Source organism: Heptranchias perlo, chromosome 5 (assembly GCF_035084215.1).
Source record: "Heptranchias perlo isolate sHepPer1 chromosome 5, sHepPer1.hap1, whole genome shotgun sequence".
Lineage (NCBI taxonomy): Eukaryota > Metazoa > Chordata > Chondrichthyes > Hexanchiformes > Hexanchidae > Heptranchias > Heptranchias perlo.
The window spans coordinates 71,640,420-71,658,510 of NC_090329.1; the positions used below are offsets into that span (position 1 = coordinate 71,640,420).

General features: G+C 42.1%; 1 protein-coding gene across 1 annotated transcript in view; it reads right to left on the bottom strand.

Moving 5' to 3' along the window:
* Positions 1-18,091, bottom strand: part of LOC137322166 (myosin heavy chain, clone 203-like) — a 32,684-nt gene that overhangs the window by 10,140 nt on the left and 4,453 nt on the right. Inside the window, exons 3-6 of the mRNA XM_067985281.1 lie at positions 17,525-17,679; positions 8,293-8,455; positions 6,510-6,668; positions 986-1,153 (exon numbers count right to left, since the gene is read on the bottom strand). Of these exons, the coding sequence (XP_067841382.1) occupies positions 986-1,153; positions 6,510-6,668; positions 8,293-8,455; positions 17,525-17,679 (645 nt within the window). The remainder of the gene's footprint in view (positions 1-985; positions 1,154-6,509; positions 6,669-8,292; positions 8,456-17,524; positions 17,680-18,091) is intronic.

Consider the following 18,091-nt stretch of genomic DNA (forward strand, 5'->3'; position numbering starts at 1 on the left):
GCAGATGCAATTCAGTCCAGAGAACTGCAAAATAGTACAATTTTCGAAAAAAGAATGGTGAAAGCCACTCTGTTGATGATTTTACCCTAAATGGTGTAAAATTCATAAGAGTGTGGAGGACTAGGTTGATGTCGGGGTGCAGATCCGTGGATCTTTAAAGCTGGGAATGCAGGTAAAATAAGGCAAGTTAAATTCTGGGTTTTATACAAAAGGGCAATGAATATAAAAGCAAGGAAGTGATGCTGAATTTGCACAAGACATTGTTTTGGTCACAGTTAGAATACTCATGGGCAGTTCTGAGCATAAGAAGTGCATTAAAGCCAGGGAAACAGTACAGTGAAGATTCATTAGAATGAACCATGTATGAGGGGTTACAGTTGTGAAAATGGCTAATAAAATTGAGGCTTCTTTCATTGAAAAGAGGTTAAGGGACGGACCTAATTGAGGTTTTTAAAATCATGAAAGACTGTGAGAAAATAAGTTGTGAAAAAAATCTGTGACTGAGGATTAACATTAGAAAAACAAAGGGGAAGTTAGATAAAAAATTTTCATAGTGGGCTATTACAACATGGAAAACTTTACAACAAGTGGCAACTGAAGCGGACTTTAATATGATTTCAGATGGAACTGGATAAGTAGTCAGGCAGGATTAATATAAAAGGATACAGAGAAAGAGCAGATGAATAGGATTAGCTCCAGTTAAAGAGCACAAGCACGATGGCCAAATGACCTGTGATCTGTATTTCTCTGGGAGGCAATCTAAGACTACAACTGTGCACATTTCATGGCTACATTTTTAAAATTAATCTTGGTATCGGCTTCCCAGTCGTCAGCAACAGAAGCAGAGGGTGGCTGATTAATTAATAAAATTATTTTACAACCTGAAGAATGCAATTGGCCTTTTTGACGTAAACAAAGACTGTGATAAAGTTTTCAGTGTATATGTTACTGCAGAGAGTGAATAGTTAGGTGAAGAATCAGTTACCTGATTCTGTAAATCAGTAATAAGGTCAACCAGCAGAGCTTTGTCCCTTTGCAGCTGTAGGTTCTCTTCTTCGCCATTTGCAAATCTGCTTTCTGTCTCAGCTACCCGACTACACACAGTGGCCCCGTTCAGTTCAACTGAGGTCTTCCCTTGTTCAAGGAGCAGAATCTCAGGAAAGATATTTAAAACAAAGTTAGAATTAGCTCTACAAATTTTGATTTACTCAGCCTATCTTACTGCTAATCAAAACGCACAACATGATGGTGCCAGATATTCACTTTTCAAATTAACTGCAGAAGCGGAATAGTTGATGATTTCCTCATTAATTATCTTAACAAGGCCTTAGAAAGCAAAAGTTGGTGTTTTTTCCTAACTTTTCACGAATGATTGTCAATCCATTTTTTGGAGAGGAATGAATAATCAGAGCAGCAATAAACAGATGAACAGTCAGAGTAGCACTGAACACACATTATGAACTGGACTTTCCAGGACTTTTTGGTGTAATTACGGTGTAAGACTGGCATTTTCCAAGGAAATGTGTGTGTACCTGCTTTACATTGGTGCAGATTTACGCCCAAAAATGTAGGCGCAACATGGCCCGAAGTCCCCTGACGTCGGTGTAATTGAGAGTTTTAGAGTTTGATAGTGATTTTCCATGCGGTTTTAAAAAATATTTTTACTAAGACCTACACCATACTTAACCAAAGTGCTGTCAGTCTAAGTATACCTGAAATTTATTGGACGCCCCCATTCCCCTCCCTCCCCCATGCGTTCAGAATGACTAAGTAGCTGGAATGGTTTCCCAATGGGCAACCCCCCGTTCTGCATAACAATGCAAGAGCAAGAGGAGCAGCAAAGGCTAGAAGCTCTGAGAGTGAGGCGCTATGGCAGAAGACAGCAGCCCGCTTGCTATTACCCTTATTGGTAATGCTGAATTTGTGTTTGTTTTATGGCAATTTTTACGTTCCGGCGCAGGCAAATGAATTCCGCAGGATATTTCGAGGTAAGTTCCTGTCAGCAAGATCAGTTTAGAAAGTGGTGTAAATTTTGGTGTAATTTCTGTGTGAATTCGAGGTAGAACCTGGATCTGGGAGGTTTTCATCCCATCTGCCCTGTGAGTTCCAATTAGTTTGCAACATTAAGCCCAGTGGATCCTACACTTGCTTGAAGTATTCTACAGGCTCCAAAAGGGTAAGCACTGAAGTTAATTAATTCCAGGGTGCGCAGACTTCACTTAAACCTGTACTTCCCATTTTAATTGTCCTCAATTTTGAAAGGAAACACTGTATTACTTTAGAAGTTATGATCCAAGGAGTATTTTTTTAGATATTTAGAAGTACATAAAAGTTACAGCATGAAAAAAGACCATTCGGCCCACGCGAGCAAGTAATTCTAATCACATTCTCTCACCCTCTTCCCATATCCCTTCAACCCCTTTTCCTTCATCAACTTACCAATCTTTTTAAAAATTCGTTCATGGGATGTGGGCGTCGCTGGCAAGGCCGGCATTTATTGCCCATCCCTAATTGCCCTTGAGAAGGTGGTGGTGAGCCGCCTTCTTGAACCTCTGCAGTCCGTGTGGTGAAGGTTCTCCCACAGTGCTGTTAGGTAGGGAGTTCCTGGATTTTGACCTAGCGATGATGAAGGAACGGCGATATATTTCCAAGTCGGGATAGTGTGTGACTTGGAGGGGAACGTGCAGGTGGTGTTGTTCCAAAATGCCTGCTGCCCTCTTCCTTCTAGGTGGTAGAGATCGCTGGTTTGGGAGGTGCTGTCGAAGAAGCCTTGGCGAGTTGCTGCAGTGCATCCTGTAGATGGTTCACACTGCAGCCACGGTGCGCTGGTGGTGAAGGGAGTGAATGTTTAGGGTGGTGGATTGGGTGCCAATCAAGTGGGCTGCTTTGTCCTAGATGGTATTGAGCTTCTTGAGTGTTGTTGGAGCTGCACTCATCCAGGCAAGTGGAGAGTATTCCATCACACTCCTACGTTGGGCCTTGTGGATGGTAGAAAGGCTTTGGGGAGTCAGGAGGTGAGTCACTCACTGCAGAAAAGCCACAGTATTTATGTGGCTGGTCCAGTTGAGTTTCTGGTCAATGGTGACCCCCAGGATGTTGGTGGTGGGGGAATCAGTGATGGTAATGCCGTTGAATGTCATGGGGAGGTGGTTAGACACTCTCTTGTTAGAGATAGTCATTGTCTGGCACTTGTCTCACGCGAATGTTACTTGCCACTTATGAGCCCAAGCCTGGATGTTGTCCAGGTCTTGCTGCATGTGGGCACGGACTGCTTCATTATCTGAGGGGTTAGGAATGGAACTGAACACTGTGCAATCATCAGCAAACATCCCCATTTCTGACCTTATGATGGAGGGAAGGTCATTGATGAAGCAACTGAAGATGGTTAGGCCTAGGACACTGCCCTGAGGAACTCCTGCAGCAATGGCCTGGGGCTGAGATAATTGGCCCCCAACAACCATTGTGCTAGGTACGACTGCAGCCACTTGAGAGTCTTCCCCCTGATTCCCATTGACTTCAATTTTACTAGGGCTCCTTGGTGCCACACTCGGTCAAATACTGCCTTGATGTCAAGGGCAGTCACTCTGACCTCACCTCTGGAATTCAGCTCTTTTGTCCATGTTTGGACCAAGGCTGTAATGAGGTCTGGAGCCGAGTGGTCCTGGCGGAACCCAAACTGAGCATCGGTGAGCAGGTTATTGGTGAGTAAGTGCCACTTGATAGCACTGTCGCCGACACCTTCCATCACTTTGCTGATGATTGAGAGTAGACTGATGGGGCAGTAATTGGCCGGATTGGATTTGTCCTGCTTTTTGTGGACAGGACATACCTGGGCAATTTTCCACATTGTCGGGTAGATGCTAGTGTTGTAGCTGTACTGGAACAGTTTGGCTAGAGGCGCGGCTAGTTCTGGAGCACAAGTCTTCAGCACTACAGCCGGGATGTTATCTGGGCTCATAGCCTTTGCTGTATCCAGTGCACTCAACCGTTTCTTGATATCACGTGGAATGAATCGAATTGGCTGATGACTGACTTCTGTGATGGTGGGGATATCGGGAGGAGGCCGAGATGGATCGTCCACTCGGCATTTCTGGCTGAAGATGGTTGAATCTAATCTTGAAAGTTGACATAGTTTCTCCCTCAACCACTAAGTGTGTTCTTGTGTTCCAAATATTGCACCTGCTTGAGTAGCAACTCCAGGTTAGCACTTGAAAACGTTTGGGGTCTTCTTGTTCCTCTTCAGCTGTTTTCAAGCTCTTTAAAATTACAAATGCAACAAGCTTGAAGACTGCATTCTTGCTCATGTCAGGAGCTTATTTACTTAATGTTAATGAGGTGGGTAATGGAAATCTGAATGTTGCTTGCCTCCAACCAATCCGGCAGGTGTGATGCTTCTCCTCTGGTCTGCGCCTAGACCCAAAAATCTACTCGACCAAGTTACTGATCTCAGCTATGAGAACAAGTGGAGGGTGGGCATCTCATTACAGCGAGGATAAAAATTCATGGAGACAGTGCTGCCTTTGGGCAGCCCAAGCACACCTCCTAATAGCTAGTTACATGCTGAGATTCATGAAAGCATGTCCTCTGCCCTCTCAAGAGAAAGGAGCCAGAGGAGAAAAAAACATTAGGAGAGGACATTGTAACAAATACTAATCAGCAATAAATTTACTTTCCCTTATAAAGAAATGCGATCAGCAGACCAAGTTACTATTTTTCATTCTCTATTTTCCATTAACCCACTGCGCAAAAATACAAAAGGAAAAGCGGCCCAACCATGGCCAACAAAAGAAATTAAGGATAGTATTAGATCCAAAGAGGAGTTATATAAAGTTGCCAGAAAAAGTAGCAAGCCTGAGGATTGGGAGCAGTTTAGAATTCAGCATAAAAGGACCAAGAGAATGATTAAGAGGGGAAAAATAAAGTATGGGAGTAAACTTGCAAGCAACATAAAAGTGGACCGTAAAAGTTTCTACAAGTATGTAAAAAGAAAAAGATTAGTGAAGACAAATGTAGGTCCCTTCCAGTCAGAAACGGGAGAATTTATAATGGGGAACAGGGAAATGGCAGTGCAATTAAACAAATACTTTGGTTCTGTCTTCACGGAAGAGGACATAAATAACCTCCCAGAAATGCTCGGGAACCAAGGGACTAGTGAGAAAGAGGAATTAAATGAAATTAGTATTCGTAAAAAAAAAGTGCTGGAGAAATTGATGGGACTGAAAGCCAATAAATCCCCAGGACCTGATCATCTGCATCCTAGAGTACTAAAAGAGGTAGCCATGGAAATAGTGGATGCATTGGTTGTCATCTTCCAAAATTCTATAGATTATGGAACAGTTCCTGCAGATTGGAGGGTGGCAAATGTAACCCCACTATTTAAAAAAGGAGGGAGAAAGAAAACAGGGAACTACAGACCGGTTAGCCTAACATCAGTAGAAGGGAAAATGCTAGAGTCTATTATAAAGGATGTGATAACAGGACACTTAGAAAATATCAACAGGATTGGATAAAGTCAACATGGATTTATGAAAGGGAAATCATGTTTGACAAACCTACTGGAGTTTTTTGAGGATGTAATTGGTAGAATAAATAAGGGTGAACCAGTGGATGTGGTTTATTTGGATTTTCAGAAGGCCTTTAATAAAGTCACACATAAGAGGTTAGTGTGCAAAATTAAAGCACATGGGATTGGGGGTAATATACTGGCATGGATTGAAAACTGGTTGACAGGAAACAGAGAGTAGGAATAAATGGGTCTTTTTCGGGGTGGCAGGCAGTGACTAGTGGGATACCGCAGGGATCGGTGCTTGGGCCCCCAGCTATTCACAATATATATCAATGCAGCAAGCAGTTAGGAAGGCAAATGGAATGTTGGCCTTCATTGCAAGAGGATTTGAGTACACGAGCAAGGATGTCTTACTGCAGTTATACAGGGCCTTGATGAGACCACGCCTGGCGTATTGTGTGTAGTTTTGGTCTCCTTACCCAAGAAAGGATATACTTGACGTAGAGGGAGTGCAGCGAAGGTTCACCAGACTGATTCCTGGGATGGCAGGACGTCATATGAGGAGAGATTGGGTCGACTCGGCTTGTATTCACTCGAGTTTAGAAGAATGAGAGGGGATCTCATTGAAACATGTAAAACTCTGACAGGACTAGACAGACTGGATGCAGGGAGGATGTTTCCCCTGGCTGGGGGGTCCAGAACAAGGGGTCACAGTCTTAGGATATGGGGTAGGACATTTAGGACTGAGATGAGGAGAAATTTCTTCACTCTGTGGGTGGTGAACCTGTGGAATTCTCTACCACTGAAGGCTGTGGAGGCCAAGTCACTGAATATATTTAAGAAGGAGATAGATAGATTTCTGGACACAAAAGGCATCAAGGAGTATGGGGAGAGAGCGGGAATATGGTATTGAGATAGAGGATCAGCCATGATCATATTGAATGGTGGAGCAGGCTCGAAAGGCCGAATGGTCTACTCCTGCTCCTATTTTCTATGTTTCTACCTTTTCCATAAGTCCCTTAAATTTTTTTTTCTCAATTTCCAGGAGCTCCTTGTGCCTTTTAACCTGGTACCGCAGTTGCTCCTCACGGTCCTTCATGGTAATCAGTTGACCTACACTGGACGCACGGCAAAAATCTGTCTCTTCTTTCAGCATCCGCTCCTGCAACGCATCACCCAGGAATGTCACTGACAGGCAGCATCAAGAATACCAGTAAAAGGAGAAAAGTCTATTTCATAAAACACCATCATGTTACCACTCCTCACTGTCTACTGGAAGAGGCTCTTCAGGAAAATCTAAATGGAAATACAATCATTTAGAACTCCCTCAAGGGCTTACGTGGTAAATGTACCATGTGGTGTGGTATCAAGGCATATAGATCGATCTCTTGAGATAGCTGATCTCAACTAGGGCAGCAATTGTCTTCTGTGTCCCTGGGCTTGGGTTTAATAAATCAGCCAGGGTTTCTCATTTTGATTGAGCTCATTACCCCAGTAGAAAGTGCAAGTGTCAACCAGTTGAGGACCAGTTGGGTTTGGCTGTGATGCTTCATGCTGTGAAATAGCCTCCTGACATCCACCTCCATTTGCAGAAGGTACTGGGGGCTAATGGCATCCATGGAACCCTACTGTAATATGAGTCACCACCTTCACGAGAGAAGGCAACAAAACTGAAGTGAAAATACAGGTTTATGATGGGGCCAGGAAGCTGTTCGCAATGTGTTCACTTGCTGCCTCAATTTCATATGCTGACCACACCAATATTTATCATGGTACAAACCTGGACTTTACAAAATTTGGTATAATCAAAATTCACCAAAAAAGAATGTTTGCTTATCCCAACTTCACTAAATCCTGGGCTGGAACGGAACACCGTGAAGGCATGGAATGATGCCTTCTCACGAAGGGTTTCACAAAGCATTAAAGGCAGAACAACTCTTACCTTTGCTGCACTTGTAGGATCATTAAACTTCTTCCTACATTGGAGGGGTGTCCTGGGGGTCATGGAGATGGCACTCACAGCCATCTCCTTCCACGTAGCACGGGCAGCTGAATTTGTTGGCTTTCTGCCACCCACCCCAAGTATGGCATCCCTCCTTTGCAACATCCAAGTTAATAATACCTCCACATCATACTTTGAGAAAGTTACAGCCTTTCATTTGGTTCCCTTTGCAGATGCCATTGCTTCAGCATTCAAGTGTAGCTTGCCCCTTTAAGTGTTTGCAGGCCTTTAAGTCCTGCAATTACTCCACGACTCCACCCCCAATGACTTTCCTGGGCCTCCCACCGCTCTCCCCCCAGCATAAATACACAATTGTTGGCGGGACTCATGTCCATAACCTGCCCAGCAATATTCACATCATGTGACCCTGGAACTTCTGAGCCCAAATTATTTGAATCTGTTCATCAATTTGAATGTTTGCTACCATAATGAAGATATTACATACAACACTTGATAGTAATTTGTACCTACGTTGAATTATGTAAAACACCCATTTCAAAATATTTTTGCCATATTTCAGAGTTGAAGTGAAAACTATGAACAATGTATCCATTTTTTAATGTCTTCTTTTATAAATAGCAATGAATGGGCTATTAGTCTAAACTTTACTAAGCCAAATTTTCACCTGTTCTATCAACTATGACTCCTCAAATTTAATAACTTGGAGCCGGCCTCAGGTTTCATGGGTGGTTAACTTTAATCAAATCCAACTAACCGATTGAGGCTGGGTACTCAATCTAATTTCAAACATTGAATTTATTACACATGAGGAATTTCCACATACCCTGTCTAATTGCTTATTCAGCTCAAGAATCTGTGACTGTAGCACAGCATTCTCCTTGGTCATAGTGGCACAGTCGTCTGCCATTTTGCTTCTGAGGAAGCGGTCCTGTTCTCTCATCATCTCTTTCTCACGGAGCTGTTGGTGAAGAAGACGGATCTCATCTCTGGAGGGGGAGAGGACATTACTATATCTTATGCTGCAAAGATCTGCTGACATATCATCAAAAATATTCTAACATTAGTAAAATTTATTCTGACAGAGTAGTCACAATACCAAGCTCAGACTGGTGTAGAAGGGCTCCGGAAAAGGCTTTTGCTGATTTCTACCAGGTCACAATTCTACATAAACATTAAACCATCTTCCTCTGGATCATTAAGTGAGGTAGCAAGAGCACTCCTTTCACCCCTGGGACTTGGGTTTCCGCATACTGCTGATCAATGGGTAAAAGTCTGATGAGGTTCTTAAGACCATGGGTACTCTCACTTTAATTCCCAAATATCCCATACATCAACAGACATTACAATCTTACTTAGAAAGGTCATAAATGGATATTATTGGAAATGGAAATTGTCGAGGGAGTGCACTGGACATAGATTTGATTTCCCCTTTCTGTTCACTTCTTGATCTAAGTAACATTAAACCGAGGCAGTAGTCTTTCCTGGCAAGGGGGAAAGAAAATCAAACAGGGTGATCCTGCCAGAGTAGCATCTCACACATCCCTGCAGCCAAAGGGTTACTGCCAGAAGTTTTGGTATGGGCTACCTGCCTGTCCCCTTGGCAGCAGAGGCACAACTCCATGCGGATTGATGTGGAGATAACTTAAAAAAACAGCCATATTACACCATATTTAAGAAAGCTTTTGCACTAGATCCAACCAAGCTCTTGTACCCATTATTAGCTTTTCAGGTAGTCGGCAAGACAAAAACCAGGAACAATTTTAAGAAGCTTTGTGTTTCTGTATACTTCCTCATGGCAACATTTTTATTTTATTTGGTTCGACTTGACAAAGCAAGTGACTTTTTCTTCATAAAAACAAATTTCACAACAGTGAAATATAAAGTCTTTTTTTCTAAATCCCAGTGGCCAATTGTAAGTCATAATTGTTTCTCTTTGTAAAATATTTGTTCATCCATAGCACACATGATGCTTCAAAATCTATGTGATGGTGAAAATGATACTTATATAACATAAAATACTTGGTTATAGAATTGACAAAACCAAAGTGGCTCCGACATAAAACACTTGGTTATAGAGTTGACAAAACCAAAGTGGCTCCGACAGTATTATCTCTGCCGAGCTACCAAGATAATGGTCCAGTAGTCAAATAATGTCATGTTGACTCCACTGTAGCATCCCGGAAACCATACTGCATTGTGATGTTTAATACATGTAGCAATATCTACCAGCTAGTGCAAAGTCTCACTCCTCAGTCTATAAATTGGTATAATAGGCCCCCAATTTAGCTTTCTCTAAACTCAGTGCACCATTGCACAGGTACATGTGTATGTGTATATATATATATAGAATCATATTGCACAGAATGGGGCCATTTGGCCCCTTGTGCTTGTGCCGGCTCTTTGAAAGAGCTATCCAATTAGTCCCACTCCCTTGCTCTTTCCCCATAGAGCTACATTTTTTTCCTTTTCAAGTATATTCCAAATCCCTTTTGTAAGTTACTATTGAATCTGCTTCCACTACCCATTCCAGATCATAACAACTTGCTGCGTAAAAAAACCCATCTCATCTCCCCTCTGGTTCTTTTGCCAATTATCTTAAATCTGTGTCCTGGTTACCGATCCTCCTGCCAGTGGAAACAGTTTCTCCTTATTTACTCTATCAAAACCCTTCATAATTTTGAAGGCCTCCATTAAATCTCCCCTTAACCTTCCTTGCTCTAAGGAGAACAACCCCAGCTTCTCTCGTCTCTCCACATAACTGAAGTCCCTCATCCTGGTATCATTCTACTAAATCTCCTCTGCACCCTCTCCAAAGCCTTAACATCTTTCCTGAAATGTGGTGGCCAGAATTGGACAATACTCCAGCTGAAGCCTAACCCGTGATTTGTAAAGGTTCAGCATAACTTCCATATATGATGCACAATACATTATGTGACCAGCACAACTTGATATGCATGGTATTCAGTGCATCTCACTCATGCTGGTAGGTTAAGCCCATTAAAGACATAACGTATGCTATATCGAACCTGATAATGTTCTGTATAGACACTGGATGCAAGAAGGAAAAATGTTCTGTTCCACAGAACTGTTATTCGTGTATCTTGCTAAAAACATTCAACCCCTCAAAAACATTAAAAAGTTAAACCATTCATGTGGTATTATCTGCTAGCTACATTTACTGTAAACAAGTCATTCATTTTTTCCCTGTGTAATGCATTGCTGCTCTGTCACGGAAAGTTTGATTGATCGATCAATTGTGACAATCCAATTTGCATGCACCAAACGGAAGTAAATGAGGCCATGTGGGTTGAGCTGAAGAACAAAAATAGGGCAATCACACTGCTGGGAGTGTACTATAGAGCCCCAAACAGTCAGAGGGAGATAGAAGAGCAAATATGTAGGCAAATTTTTGAGAAGTTCAAAAACAATAGGGCAGTAATAGGGGATTTCAACTGTCCTAATAGTAACGGGGACACAATCAGTGTAAAAGGTATAGAAGGTGCAGAATTCTTAAATTGCATCCAGGAGAAGTTTTTCTTTAAGCCAGTACATATCAAGCCCAACAAGACGGGGGGCAGTTCTGGATTTAGTTTTAGAGAATGAAGCTGGGCAGGTGGAAGGAGTATCAGTGGGAGAGCATTTTGCTGGTAGTGATCATAATTCAACTAGGTTTAGCATAGTTATGGAAAAGGATAAAGATAGAACAGGAATAAAAGTTCTAAATTGGGGAAAGGCCAATTTTACTAAGCTGAGAAGTGATTTAGCAAAAGTGGACTGGAAACAGCTACTTGAAGATAAATCAGTGTCAGAGCAGTGGGAGGCATTCAAGGAGGAGATTCAAGGGTTCAAAGTAAACCCACAAAGAAAAAAGGTGGGACTGCCAAATCTAGAGCCCCCTGGATGACAAGGAGCATACAGGGTAAGATAAGGCAAAAAAGGGAAGCTTATGTCAGATAACGAAAGCTCAATACTGCAGAAAGCCTAGGAGTATAAAAAGTGCAGGGGTGAAATTAAAAAGGAAATCAGGAAAGCAAAGAGAGGGCATGAAAAAATATTGGCAAGTAAAATTAAGGAAAACCCAAAAATATTTTATAAATACATTGTGTGCAAAATTAAAGTACATGGGATTGGGGGTAATATACTGGCATGGATTGAAAATTGGTTAACAGACAAGAAACAGAGAGTAGGAATAAATGGGTCTTTTTTTGGGTGGCAGGCAGTGACTAGCGGGGTACCGCAGGGATCAGTGATTGGGCCCCAGCTATTCACAACATAGATCAATGATTTGGATGAGGGAACCAAATGTAACATTTCCAAGTTTGCTGATGACACAAAACTAGGTGGGATCGTGAGTTGTGAGGAGGATGCAAAGAGGCTTCAAGGCGATTTAGACAAGTTGAGTGAGTGGGCAAATACATGGCAGATGCAGTATAATGTGGATAAATGTGAAGTTATCCACTTCGGAAGGAAAAACAGAAAGGCAGAGTATTATTTAAATGGTGATAGACTGGGAAATGTTGATGTACAAAGGGACCTGGGTGTCCTTATACACCAGTCACTGAAAGCAAACATGCAGGTGCAGCAAGCAGTTAGGAAGGCAAATGGTATGTTGGCCTTCATTGCAAGAGAATGAGAGTACAGGAACAAGGATGTCTTACTGCAGTTATACAGGGCCTTGGTGAGACCACACCTGGAGTATTGTGTGCAGTTTTGGTCTCTTTACCTAAGAAAGGATATACTTGTCTTGGAGGGAGTGCAGCGAAGGTTCACCAGACTATTCCTGGGATGGCAGGACTGTCGTATGAAGAGAGATTGGGTTGACTAGGCCTGTATTCACTCGAGTTTAGAAGAATGAGAGGGGATCTCATTGAAACGTATAAAAATCTGACAGGGCTAGACAGACTGGATGCATGGAGGATGTTTCCCCTGGCTGGGGGGTCCAGAACGAGGGGTCACAGTCTCAGGATATGGGGTAGGACATTTAGGACTGAGATGAGGAGAAATTTCTTCACTCAGAGGGTGGTGAAACTGTGGAATTCTCTACCGTGGAAGGCTGTGGAGGCCAAGTCACTGAATATATTTAAGAAGGAGATAGATAGATTTCTAGAAACAAAAGGCATCAAGGGATATGGGGAGAGAGCAGGAACATGGTACAGAGACAAAGGATCAGCCATGATTATATTTAATGGCGGAGCAGGCTCGAAGGGTCGAATGGCCTACTCCTGCTCCTATTTTCTATGTTTTTATAAAGAGCAAGAGGATAACTAAGGAAAGAGTAGGGCCTATTAGAGACCAAAAAGGTAACTTATATGCGGAGGCGGAAGATGTGGGTATGGTTCTTAATGAATACTTTGCATCCGTCTTCACAAAAGAGGGGGACAATGCAGAGATTGTAGTTAAGGAGGAGGAGTGTGAAATATTGGATGGGATAAACATAATGAGAGAGGAAGTATTAAGGGGTTTAGCATCTTTGAAAGTAGATAAATCACCAGGCCTGGATGAAATGTATCCCAGGCTGGTAAAAGAAGCAAGAGAGGAAATAGTGGAGGCTCTGACCATCATTTTCCAATCCTCTCTGGCTATAGGCGTGGTGCCGGAGGACTGGAAGACTGCAAACGTTGTTCTGTTGTTTAAAAAAAGGGAGAAAAGGATAGACCTAGTAATTACAGGCCAGTCAGTCTAACCTCTGTGGTGGGCAAATTATTAGAAACAATTCTGAGAGACAGTATAAACTATCATTTAGAAAGGCACGGATTAATCAAGGACAGTCAACATGGATTTGTTAAGAAATGGTCGTGTCTGACTAACTTGATTGAATTTTTTGAGGAGGTAACAAGGAGGGTCGATGAGGGTAGTGCATTTGATGTAGTCTACATGAATTTTAACAAGGCTTTTGACAAAGTCCCACATGGCAGGCTGGACAAAAAAGTAAAAGCCAGGGGAAAGATCCAAGGGAAATTGGCAAATTGGATCCAAAATTGGATCAGTGGCAGGAAGCAAAGGGTAATGGTCGATGGGTGTTTTTGTGACTGGAAGGCTGTTTCCAGTGGGGTTCTGCAGGGCTCAGTACTAGGTCCCTTGCTTTTTGTAGTATGTATTAATGATTTAGACTTAAATGTAGGGGGCATGATTAAGAAGTTTGCAGATGGTAGAAAAATTGTCTGTGTGGTTGAAAGTGAGGAGGAAAGCTGTAGACTGCAGGAAGATATCAACGGACTGGTCAGGTGGGCAGAAAAGTGGCAAATGGAATTCAATCCGCAGAAGTGTGAGGTAATGCATTTGGGGAGGGCAAACAACGCAAGGGAGTACACAATAAATGGGAAGATACTGAGAGGTGTAGTGGAACAAAGAGACCTTGGAGTGCATGTCCACAGATCCCTGAAGGTAGTAGGACAGCTAGATAAGGTGGTTAAGAAGGCATACAGGATATTTTGCTTTATTAGCTGAGGCATAGAATATAAGAACAGGGAGGTTATGCTAGAACTGTATAAAACACTAGTTAAGCCACTGTGTACAATTCTGGTCACCACATTACAGGAAAGACGTGATTGCACGAGAGAAGGTACAGAGGAGATTTACGAGGATGTTGCCAGAACTGGAGAATTTTAGCTATGAGGAAAGATTGGATAGGCTGGGGTTGTTCTCTTTGGAACAGAGGAAGCTGAGGGGAGATTTAATTGACGTGTATAAAATTATGAGGGGCCTAGAAAGAGTGGACAGGAAGGAACATTTTCCCTTAGCGGTCAATAACCAGGGGGCATAGATTTTAAGCAATTGGTAGAAGGATTAGAGGGGAGTTGAGGAGAATTTTTTTCACCCAGAGGGTGATAGGGGTCTGGAACTCACTACCTGAAAGGGTAGCTCTATTTCGACCAGCAAAGACACGATGGGCTGAATGGCCTCCTTTTGTGCCGTAAATTTTCTATTTAAGTTCATGTCTCTACAAGGAATAATGCATAATTTAATCCAGAGCCACTGTAAGTGCATAAACAAAATCTTTGTGTAATAATAAATTTGAACTTTATCACTAATATTTTTCATCTGAAAGTATGGGGAGAGAGCGGGAACGTATGGGGAGAGAGCGGGAACGTATGGGGAGAGAGCGGGAATATGGTATTGAGATAGAGGATCAGCCATGATCATATTGAATGGCGGAGCAGGCTCGAAGGGCCAAATGGTCTACTCCTGCTCCTATTTTCTATGTTTCTATGAATAGAATCTAATTACCAACAGGAAAATGTTACACATCAGCCGGTTGAAATTTGTTAACTTCCTGGCATTTGCCCAAGTGCCTTTCTCTCATCATACGCAGGTTAGTATTTCCTACCTGGTTGATGACTTTAGAAATTGCTCCCTCGATGGTTAAAGGCTGTAATTTACGGTTTACATAGAATTACATAGAATGTAGCATAGAAACAGGCCTTTCGGCCCAACAGGTCCATGCTGGTGTTTATGCTCCACACGAGCCTCCTCCTACTCTTCTTCATCTAACCCCATCAACACATCCTTCTATTCATTTCTCCCTCATGTATTTATCTAGGTTTGCCGCAAATGTGAAATACGCCTTAAATCACCTCAACTACTCCTTGTGATAGTGAGTTCCACATTCTAACCACTCTCTGAGTGAAGAAGTTTCTCCTGAATTCCCTATTGGATTTATTAGTGACTATCTTATATTTATGGTCTCCCCTGCAAGTGGAAACATCTTCTCTATGTCTACCCTATCAAACACTTCCATAATCTTAAAGACCTCTATCAGCTCACCCCTCAGTCTTCTGTTTTCTAGTGGAAAGACCCCCAGCCTGTTCAATCTTTCCTGATAGGTATAACCTCTCAGTTCTGGTATCATCCCAGTAAATCTTTATTTCACCTTCTGAAGTGCATCTATATCCTTTTATAATATGGACACTAGAACTGTTCACAGTACTCCAAGTGTGGTCTAACCAAGGTTCGATACAAGTTTAACATAACTTCTCTGTTTTTCAATTCTATCCCTCTGCAAATGAACCCTCGTGCTTTGTTTGCTTTTTTTATGGCTTTATTAACCTGAGTCATTACTTTTAGTGATTTGTGTATCTGTACCCCTAGATCCTTCTACTCCTTTATCCCATTTAGACTCTTATTGTCCAAGCAGTATGTGGCCTCCTTATTCTTCCTACCAAAATTTACCACCTCACACGTATCTATATTGAAATTCATTTGCCAATTACATGCTCATTCTGCAAGTTTATAAATGTCTTCCTGTATTTTGTCGCAGTCCTCCTCAGTATTAACTATACCCCCAATTTCGTGTCATCGCAAATTTTGAAATTGTACTTCTGATTCCCGAGTTCAAATCGTTTATGTAAACGGTGAACACCAGTGGTCCCAGCATCGATCCTTGTGGAACACCACTTACCACATTTGCCAGTCTGAGTAACTACCTTCACCCCTACTCTCTGTTTTCTGTTTTGTAGCCAGTTTGCTATCTATTCTGCTACTTGTCCCCTGACTCCACATGCTCTGACCTTAGTCATGAGTCTACTATGTGGTACCTTATCAAAGGCCTTTTGAAAATACAAATATTTTACACCTACTGCATTACCCTTGCATACACTTTCTGTTACTTCTTCAAAGAATGCAATAAGGTCGGTCAAGCATGACCTTCCCTTTTGAAATCTGTGCTGACTATTCTTTATTGTATTTTCAGTTTCTAGATGTTTTTCTATTACATCTTTGAGTAAGGATTCCATTAACTTTCCTACCACCGACGTTAAGCTAATTGATCTATGGTTCCCTGGACTTGTTCTATCTTCCTTTTCAAATACAGGAATCACATTAGCTGTCCGCCAGTCCTCTGGCACTATTCTCTTTTCTAATGAATTTTTAAAAATATATATACACATATAAAAAAATAGTGCCTCTGCATGCATAGTATTGATAAATAGCGATCAGCAATGGTGTGTGGAATATACTGGTGACCCCTCATACCTTGCACACCAAAACTTCCACAACTGCAATGCTTCGGTTTGCATTTTGGGGCTGGCACAGAAAAATGCTTTCAATGTGATACTTAACTCTTGTGCCACCATGCTGGAAGTCATCCAGTCACACAAGGTGGAATGTGGTACTGCGTAATAGACCCAAAGGCTGAAAGCATATGTTTTGTCTCCATTTAAAGAAGAAGCTTGTCCACAGCCATACAGAGAGAAACACATTGGTGGTGGCACTGCCAACTTGCACCATATGACTTGCCAATAGGAGGGAGAATCGTGTGGATGTAGGCCATAGAAGTTGTGGGTCAGAGAGAGCTTGCAGACTTCTTTCCAGTCTAATAAGGCAAGTGTTCTTTTAAACTTCTTCTTATTTGCTCCTCAAACGCACCTATTCATTTATTGACACATAGGCACATCTACCCAGCAGCAGCAGTATGGAGGGCACTTAATGTATTGCCCTTGTGTAGTGGTAGATTTTCACCTTCACCATCTTGGAGGTAATCTGGTGGGTCAGGTCACATATCCTTTATAGAACCTGCTTCATTTTCATTCTAGATTACCAGATTTCACTGCCCAAGTGGTGAATATGAAAATCTACCCAGGACATAGGTTTCCTTTCTTTTTGTGTCGGGGCCTTCCAAGTTGATGCATCCACCACCAGGAATGCACAGGTAGTTGGGATGTCAAATGAGTAGCTGTCAAGCAGTCCTGACCACATCGGCACCACTCCGGTACAGCCACCTCAAGCGAATTAGAAAAATAAGGTCAGGAAGGAGCACCTGGTGAAGCACACAGCACCAGTGATCAGGAGCATGTTTGGGCTGCTACTCAGCTTTTGTGTATTGACTTGAATCATTTTTTTCTTCCAATGCAAGCTATTCTCTGCTGGGAGAGTAATGTGGAAAATTACCCCTATTGTGTCGAATGGCCTTTTCTCCTTGCTAACAATTCTTAAGATGGCGGTGAAGTGTGGATTACTGGAACACTGGTTTGTGGACATCAATGGAAAGCCAGAGTACAGCAATAAAATATTAGTATTATTTTGAAATTCTTTATCCCCTCCCCCAACCAAGATCGTACCTGAAATCACGCGTTATTTTATCCTGCATGGTGGCAGTGTTGTTATAGTACTTTTCCTCCATTTCATGGATGGTTGACTGTACTTTTAAATGCTCCAGACGCTTTTCTCCTAACTGTGTTTCAATCACCTTCTCCTGCTCTGACCTCTGTCCAATCTGGAAACAACAGGCAAAACCAAACAAATAAAATCAGCTCTAATTAGCATGGCTTCAATTTCCAAGCTAAATCAGAAACTTTTGTTTCTAACAGCATTTTTTTGAAATTTGGAAATTATTGTTTTAACTTATTAACTAATGTCATATGGGATTAATGGGACAATGGCAACAGGGATACAAAATTGGCTAAGGGACAGAAAGCAGAGAGTAGTGGTGAACAGCTGTTTTTCAGACTGGAGGGAAGTGTTCCCCAGGGATCACTGCTCTTTTTGATATATTTTAATGACCTGGACTTGGGTATACAGGGTATAATTTCAAAGTTTGCAGATGAAAAGCAAGAAAGTTATGCTAAACCTTTAGGTTTAGCATAACTGGTTAGGTCTCAGCTGGAGTATGGTGTTCAATTCTGGGC